This window comes from Brachyistius frenatus, unplaced genomic scaffold (genome assembly GCF_029030835.1).
Source record: "Brachyistius frenatus isolate BFR_SWC_R1_liver_20210118 unplaced genomic scaffold, ASM2903083v1 Contig_72, whole genome shotgun sequence".
Lineage (NCBI taxonomy): Eukaryota > Metazoa > Chordata > Actinopteri > Embiotocidae > Brachyistius > Brachyistius frenatus.
The window spans coordinates 1,015,301-1,029,560 of NW_027210671.1; the positions used below are offsets into that span (position 1 = coordinate 1,015,301).

At 44.0% G+C, this 14,260-nt stretch overlaps 1 protein-coding gene across 2 annotated transcripts; it reads left to right on the forward strand.

Annotated features, from left to right (window-relative positions):
• Positions 1–926: 926 nt before the first annotated feature.
• rassf2b (Ras association domain family member 2b) lies at positions 927–13,351 on the forward strand. 2 transcript variants are annotated; one of them, XM_069707782.1, is made up of 11 exons: positions 927–1,223; positions 4,585–4,635; positions 6,366–6,439; positions 7,486–7,561; positions 7,892–8,043; positions 8,950–9,065; positions 9,726–9,868; positions 10,137–10,290; positions 11,999–12,120; positions 12,267–12,364; positions 12,509–13,351. In XM_069707782.1, the coding sequence occupies exons 3-11, from the start codon at positions 6,387–6,389 to the stop codon at positions 12,576–12,578; spliced, it is 984 nt and encodes a 327-aa protein (XP_069563883.1). In that variant the 5' UTR covers positions 927–1,223; positions 4,585–4,635; positions 6,366–6,386; the 3' UTR covers positions 12,579–13,351. The 2 variants fall into 2 exon arrangements, with proteins under 2 accessions (XP_069563883.1, XP_069563882.1); XM_069707781.1 differs by having other exon boundaries at positions 927–1,177.
• Positions 13,352–14,260: the final 909 nt, after the last annotated feature.

A 14,260-nucleotide genomic window follows, 5' to 3' on the forward strand; every position in this document is an offset into this window, starting at 1 on the left:
AAAATCACAATTATGAATATGCTTTATTGGCATATGTGCAAACACAAGTAATTCTTCAGTTTTCCATTGCTCTAAATGCACAAGAATGTTTACATACAGTACATACTGGTGGCTTAGTTTTATAATGATTGTAAGTGCACACTGTGTAACAATAAATGTAAAATATGTCATTTCCAATTTACAGTTAGACTACAGTAAACTATATTCTAGTGTTATGGTAAAAGTTAAAATAATGACCAAATTGTTCAATCGTCAGAGTGGAAAGACACTGTCCCTGTGTCAGTGTGTTTTGCTGAGAAGTGGAAACAGGTTTATGTCCAGCGTGTGAAAGTGGTGCCATCTCATAGTCTACATAACAAATACAACAATGTCAAAATTATGTTTTCTGCTTTATCTCAACATTATCACATGAATCATGAGCTTGTGGGCTATAGAAATCAGAGTTTTGTGTTATGTATTTTTTTGGGGAGGGTGGGGGGAAGAAAATTATTTTTTTTTGGATTCGATCTCCATTTACTGCCAATAATGCCTGCCAAGTCTTTTTTTTTTTTTTTTTTATTTTTATTTTTTTTTTATTTTTATTTTTATTTTTATTTTTATTTTTCTTTTTATTTTTATTTTTCTTGCCTGAACTGAGCCTCCGTATTCATCCCTGGTCAGAAACGATAAACGAACATGTTTTTTTTTTTAACTTTAAATGGGTGGACAGAGTTTGATGGGACGTGATACTTTCATTCGTAGTATTTACTTCCACTAAATCTGGGGTTTCCATTGAATACCATTGACTGCTGATTATTCCCCGAGTGTGTGTGCGCGCGTGCTCGGCTCTCCCATTGTTGTCCTGTTTTCATTCATCTCCGCACGCAGCGCGAACAAAGGCGCATCAAGGGTCGCTCTCTGATTGGCTCTCGGCCGGGGCCCCGCGACGCTGCTGTGCCGCGAGCTCCGCCACAACAGATGGACCTCTCTCGCGCTCTCCTCCTCCTCCTCCTCCACCTCCTCCTCCACCACCTCCTCCTCCTCCTTCCACCAGCCTCTGGATGCACGGCTGCACGCGCCCCCACTGATTGTTTCCAACAGCAGGAGAACGAGCGAGTTGACCGAGGAGTTGAACGTTAACGGGAAGACGAGGAAGAGGAGGACCGAGGAAGAGGAGGACCGAGGAGGACCGCGTTCGGTGAGCCGAGGGAGGACCTCCAAAAGTCGGCAGGAATCAGACCGAGGTTCGGCGTAGCTAAGCGGGCTGACCGTGAAGACGTCTGTGGGTAGATGCGGTAGACACGGACATGGGTGTAGTTTTTGATGGCGTGTTTGTTTGAACAAAAAAGAAGACTTAAGAACATTTTGACGGCATTAAATGCAAAACGGACGCATTTATTTACGTTATAAAAGCACACGCGACGCGCACGGAGACTAAAAACCTCGAATATTTTTTTGACATTTATGGTATAGGAGATGCACATGCGGTGATGATGCCCCGATCTAAATATGAAACATGACGGAGACGATCACACTTGGTCTCCAGCAGGGAGTGTACACACTTCTGTACCCGTAAAATAGGTTACATAACCAGCAGGGCAGATTCCTCTCTGCACACATAAGGCTGGCCAGACAGAGGCAGTGCCCAAAGAAGTGAATGTTTTGGCTGATAATGCAACATTCAATTCCCAGTTTATTTGAAACTGCATTAATGCAACATACCTGCCATGAAAGTCATAATTATAATGTGTTGTTGTTTAAAAGTGTTTTTGAGAGGTGTGGATTCAACTTCTTGGCCGTTATGAAGAGTGATAAGAAGCAGTTCAGCAGCACCATCTCCAAAATGATCACAGCTGAGTCGGCTTATTTACAGATAGGGAGCACTTTTTTTCTTTTTTTTTTTTTTCTTCTATTTTTGCATCAAAAATAACTTTGATTGAATAAAATCGGTGCAGATAAACAACTATTTTTTTTTTTTTTTTTTTTTAGCCCTAGTGTTCACTCAAGGGCAGGAATAATCTAGGCTTGATCTGAAGAGTTTGGGAGCCATGTTTGGATTCGAGTCGCAGCGTTTTTGACAAACCCCAGTAAGCCTAACAAGGAGCAGGAGAAACAAACACACATAGCCTACACTATTTCTGGCTCAGTCATGTCGGCTAGTTGCTGGAGCTTAGATGTTTTTGGTGTTGCTATGACAATAGTGACAATAGTGAGGCAGAGCAGTAGTAATGTGGCAGCTGAAGGCGGGAGGAGGCGGTGTTGGTCGGTTTTTAACAGAGGAAAGGAGGAGGTTTGGAGCTATTCATCGACCAAATCAGCCGAAGACATTGACAGAGGAGACTCGGAGGCGACAGGGCGAGAGGGCAGAAAACAAGCGTGCATGTGTGTCGATGAAAGAGAGCGAGAGTTGAGGGGGGGTGGAGGGGGAGGACGACTAGTCAGGAAGTTGTGGTCATGAGTTTTAAAAGAAGGCTGGATGGCTTCTAGTGTTTCACAAGAGAAGACGAAGCAGAGAAGAAATCTGGGTGGAAAAAAACCACCAGACGTCAGAGTGGGAAGAGTTCCCTCATCAGAAAAATCGGACCGCCGTTAATAAACCGAGTTAGTGTGGAACAAAAGAACACGGCAGAGACGGAGATGTAAAGAAGGATGGGGAGGATGGAGGAGGAGGATTTGCTGACGTTGTAATGAGCCACGGGAGACTTCGGTCAGTGATTGAGGTCTACATTTAGACCGTCGTCCAGCACGGAGAGGAGCGCTGACCTCACCGGGTTCAGCTGTGGGTCAGTCTGCCGTCCACATGCTGCTGTCGGCTCCCGGGCTGCAGTCTCACCGTCATACAGATTATTCCTGGAGACGAGGCCTTCTGGTTATAACAGACAAAAAGCTACCGGTGGTTCAGAGGTTTATATGTTGAACATCCGTGTAATTTATACAATTTATTAGGCATTAATCAGGCCTATTGGCTGGTGTGGTTTCATTAAAGCCATTAAAGCTATGCCAGTCCAGTTTTGGGGATTTTCATATTCGCTTTAATCAAATTCCTTCATGGTGCTGCAAAATACTAAGAGAAATTTGATATTAATATGAAGACTGCGTTGAATCAATATTTCCAACCCAGACTAAGTTAGATGGTCTCTGACATGGATTTAATTGCAAAATGAGAAGAATGAAAAATGACAGCGTAGAAAGATCACTGGGAATGCACAGAATATTTGGTCAATTAATGGCCATAAAGAACTGTTACACTTACAGCACAAATGTCATATTAGCACCTGTAAGGGCACACTTGCATGTGCAGGCCAAACATGTAAGCAGGTATTAGCAGTATCTGCTACCACAGATAGAATAGGTCTGCTTTAGATCTGGATGGTGGAAAAAAATGTACAAAATGTGTCTGGTCAGATTTAAGGAGTTTGCTCGTTCCTGCTTTCTAAAACAGGTTAACATTTTTATACTTACAGGAAGGTAGTGAAATAATTGTTTTGGTCTTATGTTGGCACAATTATCAGTATGTTCCAGAGTACCCAGGTATTGTTTTATCTTACGGTGATGTCGCCTTTACAGCTGAGGGCAAACGAAGCTTTATCGCAATATGGCAATAAAACCAAACCCGAGACAATATCGAGCCTCGTATAACAACATTCATTTTGCCGCGACATAACTGAGAACTTCAGCTGACGAAAGCAACAAACACTAAGTCGGGTACACGTTTATAATGACACACTCGCGGTGGCTTAGATGACGGATTTGATCTTTATCTCGGGGGCCGGAGGGAACATCAGGGGAAGGATCAGTTTTGTTATCAGATGACAACCTGGTTGACCTAAAGTTCATGTTGATCTTGTGACTTGCCCGACAGTTACGGCATTGTTTTGGTTTGACAGCCGGCCACGCGTCCGTCTCAGACCGCTGGCGTCCCCCGTTCAAAGAGTCTTCCAGCACTTTGACCACGGACGTGGTATTAAACACTAATGACTTCCATTGTGTAGGTCAATGGTGAGCGTTTGAGTGCCTGACGAGCCTAATATAGTTGCTGAAATATTGATATACCTCGGCATGGGGCCGGGCTGATTGGTGTTTAATATTTAATTTGGCCACAATAACTCAACACATTCATTTCAGAGATTGACAGCCTCAGTTTATTAATCAGCACTGTGTTTTTAAAGCTGCTCGTCGGGCTGCGAATATCTTTTGTTGACACTAAAACTGTTGAGGTGTGAGTCTGACCTCCGTGTTCAGAGCCTGATAATGAGGCGAAGCTCTTTGTGCTGATGTGTCATCGCTGGAGAGACCCCCTGCTGGTGTGCGTGAACTCCGTTTGGGTGACAACTCCTCTGTGCTGCTCGAATTGAGGAAGTCGTGCGCTGTGTGAGGGCTCGTGTCAGTTTCCTGTGTGACCGACTGAGTAAAGGAGGAAGTGACTTCACGGAAGGGGAGCACTTCCTTTAATCGCCCCCGCTCTTCCCCGTCTGTTCGCTGTCACAGTCAAAAGAAAAGACCTGCGAGGGGCGTTTTAAGCCCTCACCTGAGTCACAGCGCCGCTAATACCCGAGGCCACGTACAGGCTCGACCTGCCTAACTTTCTGCTTTCTCTCCGCACAGGCAGCTCCGTCTGTCTGGGTGACTCAACAAGGTCACGCTCTCTTCACGACGGTAAGATCACGTATCCTCTTCTAACACATACTTATATTTACTCTGCGGGTTTTTGGTGAGCTGCTCTGTTCCAGTAGCTCTGAGAGAATAAGAAACCCCACTTTTCACGAGGGCTTTCAACTATTGAACAGAACAGCCATACTGATGGTTTTACGTGTTTTAGCCTGCTTACCACTTCATGCTACTTCTTGTTAGAGATGTGCATCTTCCAAGCAGCTCTGAGGCAACAAAACCGTAAAACAAAACTTTGAAAAAATACTGCAGATGTGTTGTACGTTTAAATCTCAAAAGTGTGATAATTGATTTCTACACCAAATGGAAATAATCTAATACGTCGGTTGCTTGTAACTTTAGTAAAAAAAAACACAAAGGCATAAAGTCTGCAGCCGTGTTAGCAGCTCTGTGAGATTGTGTGTAGATATAAAGGTGCTTTGATCTACAGCACTTCATCGCGTCGGCTCACAGCGACAACGTGATGTTCAGCACACGGCATTTTACCATGTTGGCGTGAGCGAGCTGACGTTTGCGAAATGCAGCCAAAGCTGATGGAAATGTCATTTGTTAGATTTTGAGAGATTAAAAAGATGATAAAGTTAATATCATTGTGAGGGAAACATGACTGTCAGTGCGTCCAATAGTTAGATTCAACATACGAGCACAGACCTCGACATTGCGAAGGCCTAGAAGAGATCATTAAAGTTAATAAATATCATCCTCTCCGGACCTTCTTCTGAGACTCGTACAAAATGACTTATCAATCCTGTAGTTGTAGAGATATTTCACTCTGGACCAAAGTGCTGGAGACAGCGAACAACATTGCAAGCCATAAATATGTCCTCTTCATAGACACGGTGGGCATTCAACTACGCTCTGCAAAAATGTGAATTATATCCAGTTGTTTGACTAAACTTGCAAACACACCGAAGGCCCATGATAATATGTCTGTGTGGGTGAAAGCAGAAGGTTGAGAACCATTCGGATTCATGTGGCATGTGACAGATGAGGGCGTATGATGTGTTTCAGTCGGAGCACGCTCAGAGATAAATGTTTAAGCAGCTGAAGTCATTTGGAGCAGCGGGTGGACCACGTGTCCTGCACCTGTCCGCCTCCTTCCTGAACCTTCTGTCCTGCCAAGCGCGCACACACACACACACACACACACACACACACACACACACACACACACACACACACACACACACACACACACACACACACACACACACACACACACACTCGTTCATTCAGCAGAGAGGGAAAAGGAAATATTCTCCAGGGTGATGGCAGAGTGCCATTCATAACAGCTGCATGTGCGAATGTGTGCGTAAAGGAGAACGACATAAGATTTAAGCGACAGACAGGAAAGAGAAAACACATTGTAAGATGAAGAGGAGAGTGAAGAGCAGCTGCTCCGCTTCATCACACACTGAATACTTTGGTTGTGTTGAGAGGCACGGCGGTGTTTTACCTGGCAGGATCTTGAGGGAAGGAGTTGACAGGAAAGTAGATATGATCTGATGTTAGTGTTTACAGTCGGCAGCGTTCCCTCCTCCTCCTTTTCCTGCCGTGGCTCTCCTCTTCCTCCTCCTCCTCTTCCTCGTCCTCCTCCTCCTCCTCTTCCTGCCGTGGCTCTCCTCCTTCGGGCTGTCCTCTCTGCTGGTCATGAGGAGTCATGAGACCGAGTCGGACGGAGGAATATTAACTCTCTGTGTTGCTCCTTTGTCTCTCAGCTCCTCTCATGCTCAGTGAGAATGGATGAAACACAGGACGTGGTTCAGATCGGAGAGAACAGGTTCATCAGCAAGTAAGATTTCAACTCCACACCGTTGCTCACATTAACACCAGTATGCAAACGTGTATGTATGTGAAATGATTATTCACGTGGTAAACCAGTGCCTCCAGGAGCAGAGGGGTTATTTTGTGATTGTTGAAGTTTCTTCTCTTAAGGCTTTATAAAACGAATGTAATTGAACATACAGTGAGATTAGACCGGCACATGGACGAGCGATGACTGGAGGCCTAATTCTTGAGAGGAACACGTATCCCATAAACCCTTTCACTTCCAGGTTTTACATTTTTCTCGATTAGCTGCAATGTGGTTTGTTTTGATGGTGAGAAGAGAAGCTGAAGAGTCTTTCTGACTCTAAATGAGGGTTTTGTTTTTGTTTGTAAAGCCTCATTTTGTGCTGTAATACCTTCAACAGAGATTGTAGGGCAACTGGTTAAATATGCAGCAGTTGATGCGATCGAAAGATCACGATATCCCGGAGGGATTGATCGACGTATGTCAACTTATGACTGAAAAAAAGATATTTACCCTTTATTAATCTGTGGCGTGTGTATGTTAAAAACTTGGAATAACATGGTGTGAAATTGGGTTGTTGAAGCAACTCTGATGGTTTTAAAGGTTTACCTATACATACATTCACTGATTTATTGATGATTAATGGACAGATTTAAGTGCATAGTAAGTACTTCAGTGAAATTAAGGACCACATGGGGCCCTCCAGCTCATATCGCCTTACACAACTCTGTAAAACAGCCAGTTCGATCACAAGATGGGAAACAATAATGCACAGATCGAGATCCCCGAAATTCAGAAAGATTTCATTTCCACAACAGAAACAGGGGTGTCTGTCATTGCTGCCACAAACGGCTGTGAAATTAATTCCTTTAAATCAAAGGCTGCGTGTACAGCAAATCAATTTCACCACATCTGTTGTGTTTTGTAAACCAGTCTGATATAATGTGTAGACATGACTTCTGGCGACACATTGTTGTGAGTTGGCTAAAATCATGGCGGCTTCAAATAGCATTTCCTCCTCAGTGATGCAACTTCTCTGTCTTCAGGGCAACAGTCCTCTCGCATCTTAAAACATACAACCTCTACTATGAAGGGCATAATCTACAGCTTCGCCATAGAGAGGTGAGTGTGCACAGCTGTCTGTTTCTGTCTGCTTGTTTTTACTTTTAATGTTTTACTTTCAACAGAAGAGTCTGAATGTCTCCAGGCTTCATCCCTGTTGACCTTTTCACTATTACTCTGTCTTCGGCAATTTAATATACCTTACCCATTACATGCTCCAGCCCAAAGGGGCAATAACTGTCCTGTTGTGTGTGTGTGTGTGTGTGTGTGTGTGTGTGTGTGTGTGTGTGTGTGTGTGTGTGTGTGTGTGTGTGTGCGTGCGTGCGTGCGCGCGTGCGCGCGTGCATTCAGAAATCGTGTTTATTGATCATAGCTTGTGTCTCCTAACAGGAAGAGGGCGAGCTAGTTGTCGAGGGTTTGCTGAATATCTTTTGGGGCCTGCGGCGACCAATCAGGCTTCAGATGCAGGATGATCACGAGCGAATCCGGCCTCCTCCCTCCTCCACGTCCTGGCACTCCGGTTGCAATCTGGACAGTCAAGGGTAAGAGGTCCAAACAGCTCCAGTTACACGTCAATGACCGGAAACGGTGACAAACGGAGGGTCAGTGAGGACAGATATAGATTATGTGCAGTTTGTCCAATGAGAGATGAGCCGGTATTTAAACGTTTTAAATGAGTGTCATCAACTTTTTTTCCAATGTTTGTTGACTTTATTGTTGGGAGATTTAAATCCATGCAAAAGCAGTCGAATTCTGAATTCGACACCAACTGGCAGCGGTCCATAAACAAAAGTAAACCTTTTAAGCCACCTCGGTTGTGGATTTTGCCCCAAGCTATCACGGATCTGTTGGTGTCAATAGGCTTGGAGCCCCATTTTCAGCTCTGTAATCCCATTCATCAAATGAAGCTATTCTTGTTCCAAGGATAACGGGCCTCACAGGCATGCAGCTCACAATTGGGTGATAAAATGACTTTCAGGAAATGGACAAAACAACACAAAACTTGAAGCCAAATAATCTGCAGTAATCTTGCTGGTAAATCTTTCCAAAGCTCACATGGTTACTTCAAATATGAAAGGAAATACTGTCACAACTCATGGGGACACATTTCAAACACAGAAAATCTGCATTATTAATAATTAATAAATAAAAAAAAAGCCACGGCAAGTTGACGCTAACCAACACGGATATGACGTACATGAACTACATGCTGCTGCTGCTTGGCAGGAACTCGAATAACAAGACTTACCTCTGTGTCAGCGCTTGTAGTGACGCTGGAGTTGTTACTCCAAACACAACACTGTTGACGACACTGTACTCCAAAACATCTACTGACCGCTTTTACGTGGAAAATATTTTTGGCCGTACGTTTCCAGCTTTGCAGCTCTTCTCCTTTTTTGCCTCTTCGTCTCCTTCAGCCGCGCTCTCTCATTGTTTCCCTGTTAAAGTTCCCCAAACAGCACAGATGGCCAACAGACGACTCAGCAGAACCCGCCCGCAGTGGAAGTGACTCCGCCCGACAGCCAACCGGAGGACAACGGTGTGACGGAAGAGCAGACAGACGGTGAGTGGCTTTTAACACGATGAGTATTACCGCCCTGGTTCTAACGAGGAGCCAGTGAACGACGTCGTACGTTGGTCATAGGGATGCACGTGCACGTAAATGACCAAATAAGCAGGGTGGGTTTTATTTGTGGTGTCTTCCCAGACGAAAAAAAATTGAATTGTGCATTAGGTCATTAAGATCAAATTAAATTGGCTCTAAAGAGACACCGTGGAGCAAATCTCTAATCAGCTCTCAGCTCCTTTACATAAAATGACATCACCGTAAGCTGGAAACTTCTCATCTCCAAAATGGAAACTCACGATCAGGGAATTAAAGCCTTATATTTTTACTTTCTTATCTTTAGAGGAGTCGGCGTTATACTTCTATCAGTTGAAATTAAAACCTAAAACCTAAAACTTGTCCACTGCGGTGGGATTGTAATGTTTTCTTTAAAACCGAACGTTGCTTGTAGTTGTGTACAGGTCATGTTTACGTTCATGTTTTAAGATATGGACCTGCTTTTAAAACACCGCAGACAGAAGTTGGGTGTTCTCCCAGAACCAGCCGTAATTGGGACATCTTAGTTCAAAGCTAAGTGAAGTCCCGTAGACGTCTTCTCTTGTTGAAGACACTGAATAGTAACTGATAACCTAAAGGGAGTGATTGTTGCTTGGACAGAGGACAGCGAGAGCTCCGCTCAGCTCCTCAGGACGAAGAGCGATGCCGGGGTCCTGAGACGAGGCCAGCGGAGGTCCCCGAGCGACCAGAGGAAGATCCGACGCCACCGATTCTCCATCAACGGACACTTCTACAACCACAAGGTGACGTCAGCCCCGAGCGTTTGTCTGAAAAAAAAGTCCCCCAAAAAACACAACGTCACGTTCAACAAGTTCTAATAAATCAAGTGCGGTTAGTTCCACAGAGTTTATGTGCTACTTTTAAACAGATTATGTAATCCACCATTTTAATGCTGAGGTTTAAATTCTTTTTAAACTAGTAAACGAGCAAAATGTCGCTCTGCAATTGACAGACAAATATTTACACACAAAGTTACGCGGGAAACTAATTCGCCGTGTCTCTCTGTCTCAGACAGCCGTGTTCACCCCGGCGTTCGGTTCAGTCACTAACGTCCGGATCAACAGCTGCATGACCACACCGCAGGTGCTACGAGTTCTCCTCAACAAGTTCAAGATCGAAAACAGCCCGGACGATTTCGCGGTCTACCTCGTCCATACAAGTGGAGGTAAGAGGGTGGTGGTTTTTTTTATGTTTCTTTCTTGCTGTGCTACGGTGTAGAAAGAGATGTCAAGACGTGTAATTTAGGCTGAGTGAAGTAAATCCTTTGTTCTAACGGCTTTCATTACCGACAGTCCTTTCAGAAAGTAGCTCAATGATGCCTCCGCTTGTTTTTTTGTTTTTTTCTGCCCTCCAGTGCCTCATTGGTTTCGGTTTCTTTCAGTATGCTAACAATATGAATATGAATATGAACACCCAGTAGACATGAGCGTTGACATCATTTTGACAGTTTATCTGAGTCCAGGATCATTTTGACAGTTTATCTGAGTCCTAGATCATGAAGACAGTTTATCTGAGTCCTGGATCATTTTTGACAGTTTATCTGAGTCCTGGATCATGAAGACTGTTTATCTGAGTCCTGGATCATGAAGACAGTTTATCTGAGTCCTAGATCATGAAGACAGTTTATCTGAGTCCTGGATCATGAAGACTGTTTATCTGAGTCCTGGATCATGAAGACAGTTTATCTGAGTCCTAGATCATGAAGACAGTTTATCTGAGTCCTAGATCATGAAGACAGTTTATCTGAGTCCTGGATCATGAAGACAGTTTATCTGAGTCCTGGATCATGAAGACTGTTTATCTGAGTCCTGGATCATGAAGACAGTTTATCTGAGTCCTAGATCATGAAGACTGTTTATCTGAGTCCTGGATCATGAAGACAGTTTATCTGAGTCCTAGATCATGAAGACAGTTTATCTGAGTCCTAGATCATGAAGACAGTTTATCTGAGTCCTGGATCATGAAGACAGTTTATCTGAGTCCTGGATCATGAAGACAGTTTATCTGAGTCCTGGATCATGAAGACAGTTTATCTGAGTCCTAGATCATGAAGACAGTTTATCTGAGTCCTGGATCATTTTTGACAGTTTATCTGAGTCCTGGATCATGAAGACTGTTTATCTGAGTCCTGGATCATGAAGACAGTTTATCTGAGTCCTAGATCATGAAGACAGTTTATCTGAGTCCTAGATCATGAAGACAGTTTATCTGAGTCCTGGATCATGAAGACAGTTTATCTGAGTCCTGGATCATGAAGACTGTTTATCTGAGTCCTGGATCATGAAAACAGTTTATCTGAGTCCTAGATCATGAAGACAGTTTATCTGAGTCCTGGATCATGAAGACAGTTTATCTGAGTCCTAGATCATGAAGACAGTTTATCTGAGTCCTAGATCATGAAGACTGTTTATCTGAGTCCTAGATCATGAAGACAGTTTATCTGAGTCCCGGATCATGAAGACAGTTTATCTGAGTCCTGGATCATGAAGACAGTTTATCTGAGTCCTGGATCATGAAGACAGTTTATCTGAGTCCCGGATCATGAAGACAGTTTATCTGAGTCCCGGATCATGAAGACTGAGTTACAGGACACGAGTCCTGTAATGCAAAGACATGAATTTGAAGGTGGTTGTAGCACCTCGACATTTCATTTGGAAAGTTTAGAGAATTTTTCAAAATATTCCAAAAGCTGAAACATGGCTGCGTGTTTTGGGGAACGACTTGAACTGACTGAAGATGTCTGAGGATGGCAGCTGGGTTCAAACATGCAGAATCACTGACACGGCGCTTTCATGAGGAAGACAATACACCAGTGTACATGTTATTTGTTATATCTGTTAATCAGTGCGTTTGTGTATGTGTTGGTGTTTCAGAGCGAGTGAAACTGAAGCGGACCGACTACCCTCTGGTGCTGAGAATAATACAAGGTCCATGTGAGCAGGTCTGCAAAGTTTTCGTCATGGAAGAGGACCTGGGAGAGGAAGTCACATATGACGTAAATCACCGTATTCACTGTGACCTTTTGGCTGGAGACAAATATATACGTATTTAACCGACCGTGTATCCAGTCTTCTCTTCTTTACCTTTCATGCATCTTGATCTCCCGAGCGGTGTCGTTGACGTTCTCTTTCCTTCCACCAGGTGGCGCAGTACATCAAGTTTGAGATGCCTGTCCTGCAGAGTTTCATCACCAAGCTGAAGGAAGAGGAGGACAGGGAGGTGCAAAAACTCAGAAGAAGGTACAATGAATATATCAACTCCCTCACCGGATGATCACAACATGCTCATCGACTGTAATCACTTTACAAACAAACAAACAAACAAAACAAAAAGCCCGTCCGTGGTGGCTGACATTTGATCTCCCTCTGTCTCCACACCTGCAGGTATAACTACCTGCGGTGTATCATTGAGAAGCAACTCGGCTGTCTCCCGGAGGGGGCGGCGTGTATGTGATCTACGGCGAGGACTTCCTCCACCACAACAAAACTGTCCAAAACCTCCCCAGGGTCCCTCGTCCTCCGAGCAGCGACCGAGAGTCAGATGACAGAACCATCCTGCGTGGGTCTCGGTGTCCGTCCCCGCTCCTCCGAACTCCCGCCTCGGCCTCCGCGTGGGGTCATTTTCAAAATCAATCAACCGACAGACAAAACTTCAACGTGCATGTTAGGTGGGACCGTCTCGAAAATAGTCTTAAGAGTCACGGGGTCTCGGTCGCAGCCAAATCACACGTTTCCCTGCTTTTCTCCCTCCCTCTCTCTCTGTTTGTCATCAGACACGTCACGTCGCGCCGCCTTGATTTGAACCTCTTTGCAGTTCAGTAATTTGCAGAATGAGCCTAAAGTGAAACATCCCGTCTTCTGTCTTCCCGACAGATGATGGTCCAAATCGCATTCAGAGCACAAACCTCGTGTTTCGTGGTCTCAGCAAAGTGCCTCTTAAAAGGTTTCTCCAAGCACAAAACACACAGACTTCCATTGAATATTAACCCGTTGATGTTGTGAGGAAAAACTCCCGGCAAACAGGGAGGGTGCAAGAGAACCACAGCAGCCTGGATATATCCAAAGGTGACAAAACACACCGACCGGCGTGTCTGAAGCTCTCTATAAAACACTCTGGATCTCTTTTGTTTTCATCTGTAAAAACACAGATTGTTGAAATGACACGTGGTTCTCCAGAGGTTCACGTGTCAGACTGTTTCTTCTCCGAGACGCAGTTTGGGACATAAAGCTGCAAAAAAAAAAAAATCCATCGTTTTTACACTGTGGATTAAACAAGAAGTCATGTGTTTGCTCGGTGGGCAGATTTTGTTCCCTTTGAATGGATCCAGGCTAAACTAACCGGTTGCTCGCTGTAAACTTCGTATTCACCACACAGACAAATTAGATTATAATGATCAGATTGTCGTATTTCCCAGAATATCGAATTATTCCTTTGAAGAAAGAGAATCCATCTTGGAAATAATCGGGACACTTTTAGGCCTTCATATTGTTCTTAAATGCATTAAGGTCTCAATGTAAAATGACAAAACCACGTCATGTTGTCACGGGTTGCACAAAAAAAAAAAAAAACGAATCATCATGGCTGGACATCCTTTTATTTAACACCCCGACGTAAAACAAAACAAGAAGCACAACCCCAAAAGTGAAATCCCATGAAAACTGTGAATTTACGCTGATGGTCTTTGGTGGAGAATGTTTTCAATGAATGACTGAGCGATTTGAAGCGGGACCCTCTGCCTCCACGTGCTGCACTTTTTTTGCCTGCGTGCGCGCGCGCGCGTGCGCGTGCGTGCTTACAGCCAGTCGGTTCAGTGGTCCAGACATTATTTGATGAAAACGTCGCCGTACGGCACACAGTGGACGACGTCCTCGAGAGTGTGTACGTGACTCTGAGCGCGTGCATGTTATATTTTTTAGCCTGCTTTCGTATTTGCGTCTTTTACAAAAATGAAGAAATTATTAGTCTTTAATGTGTTCGTAAATGATGCCACTACTTGTAAAATGTAGGGGTGTTTTTTTTTTTTTATATATATCATGTCCAATGATTGTTATTTAATAAATAAATAAATAAAAATAAGAAAGAAAGAAAGTTGTCTTCTCCACCTGGCTCGCTCTGGACGGTGTTGTATAATGATG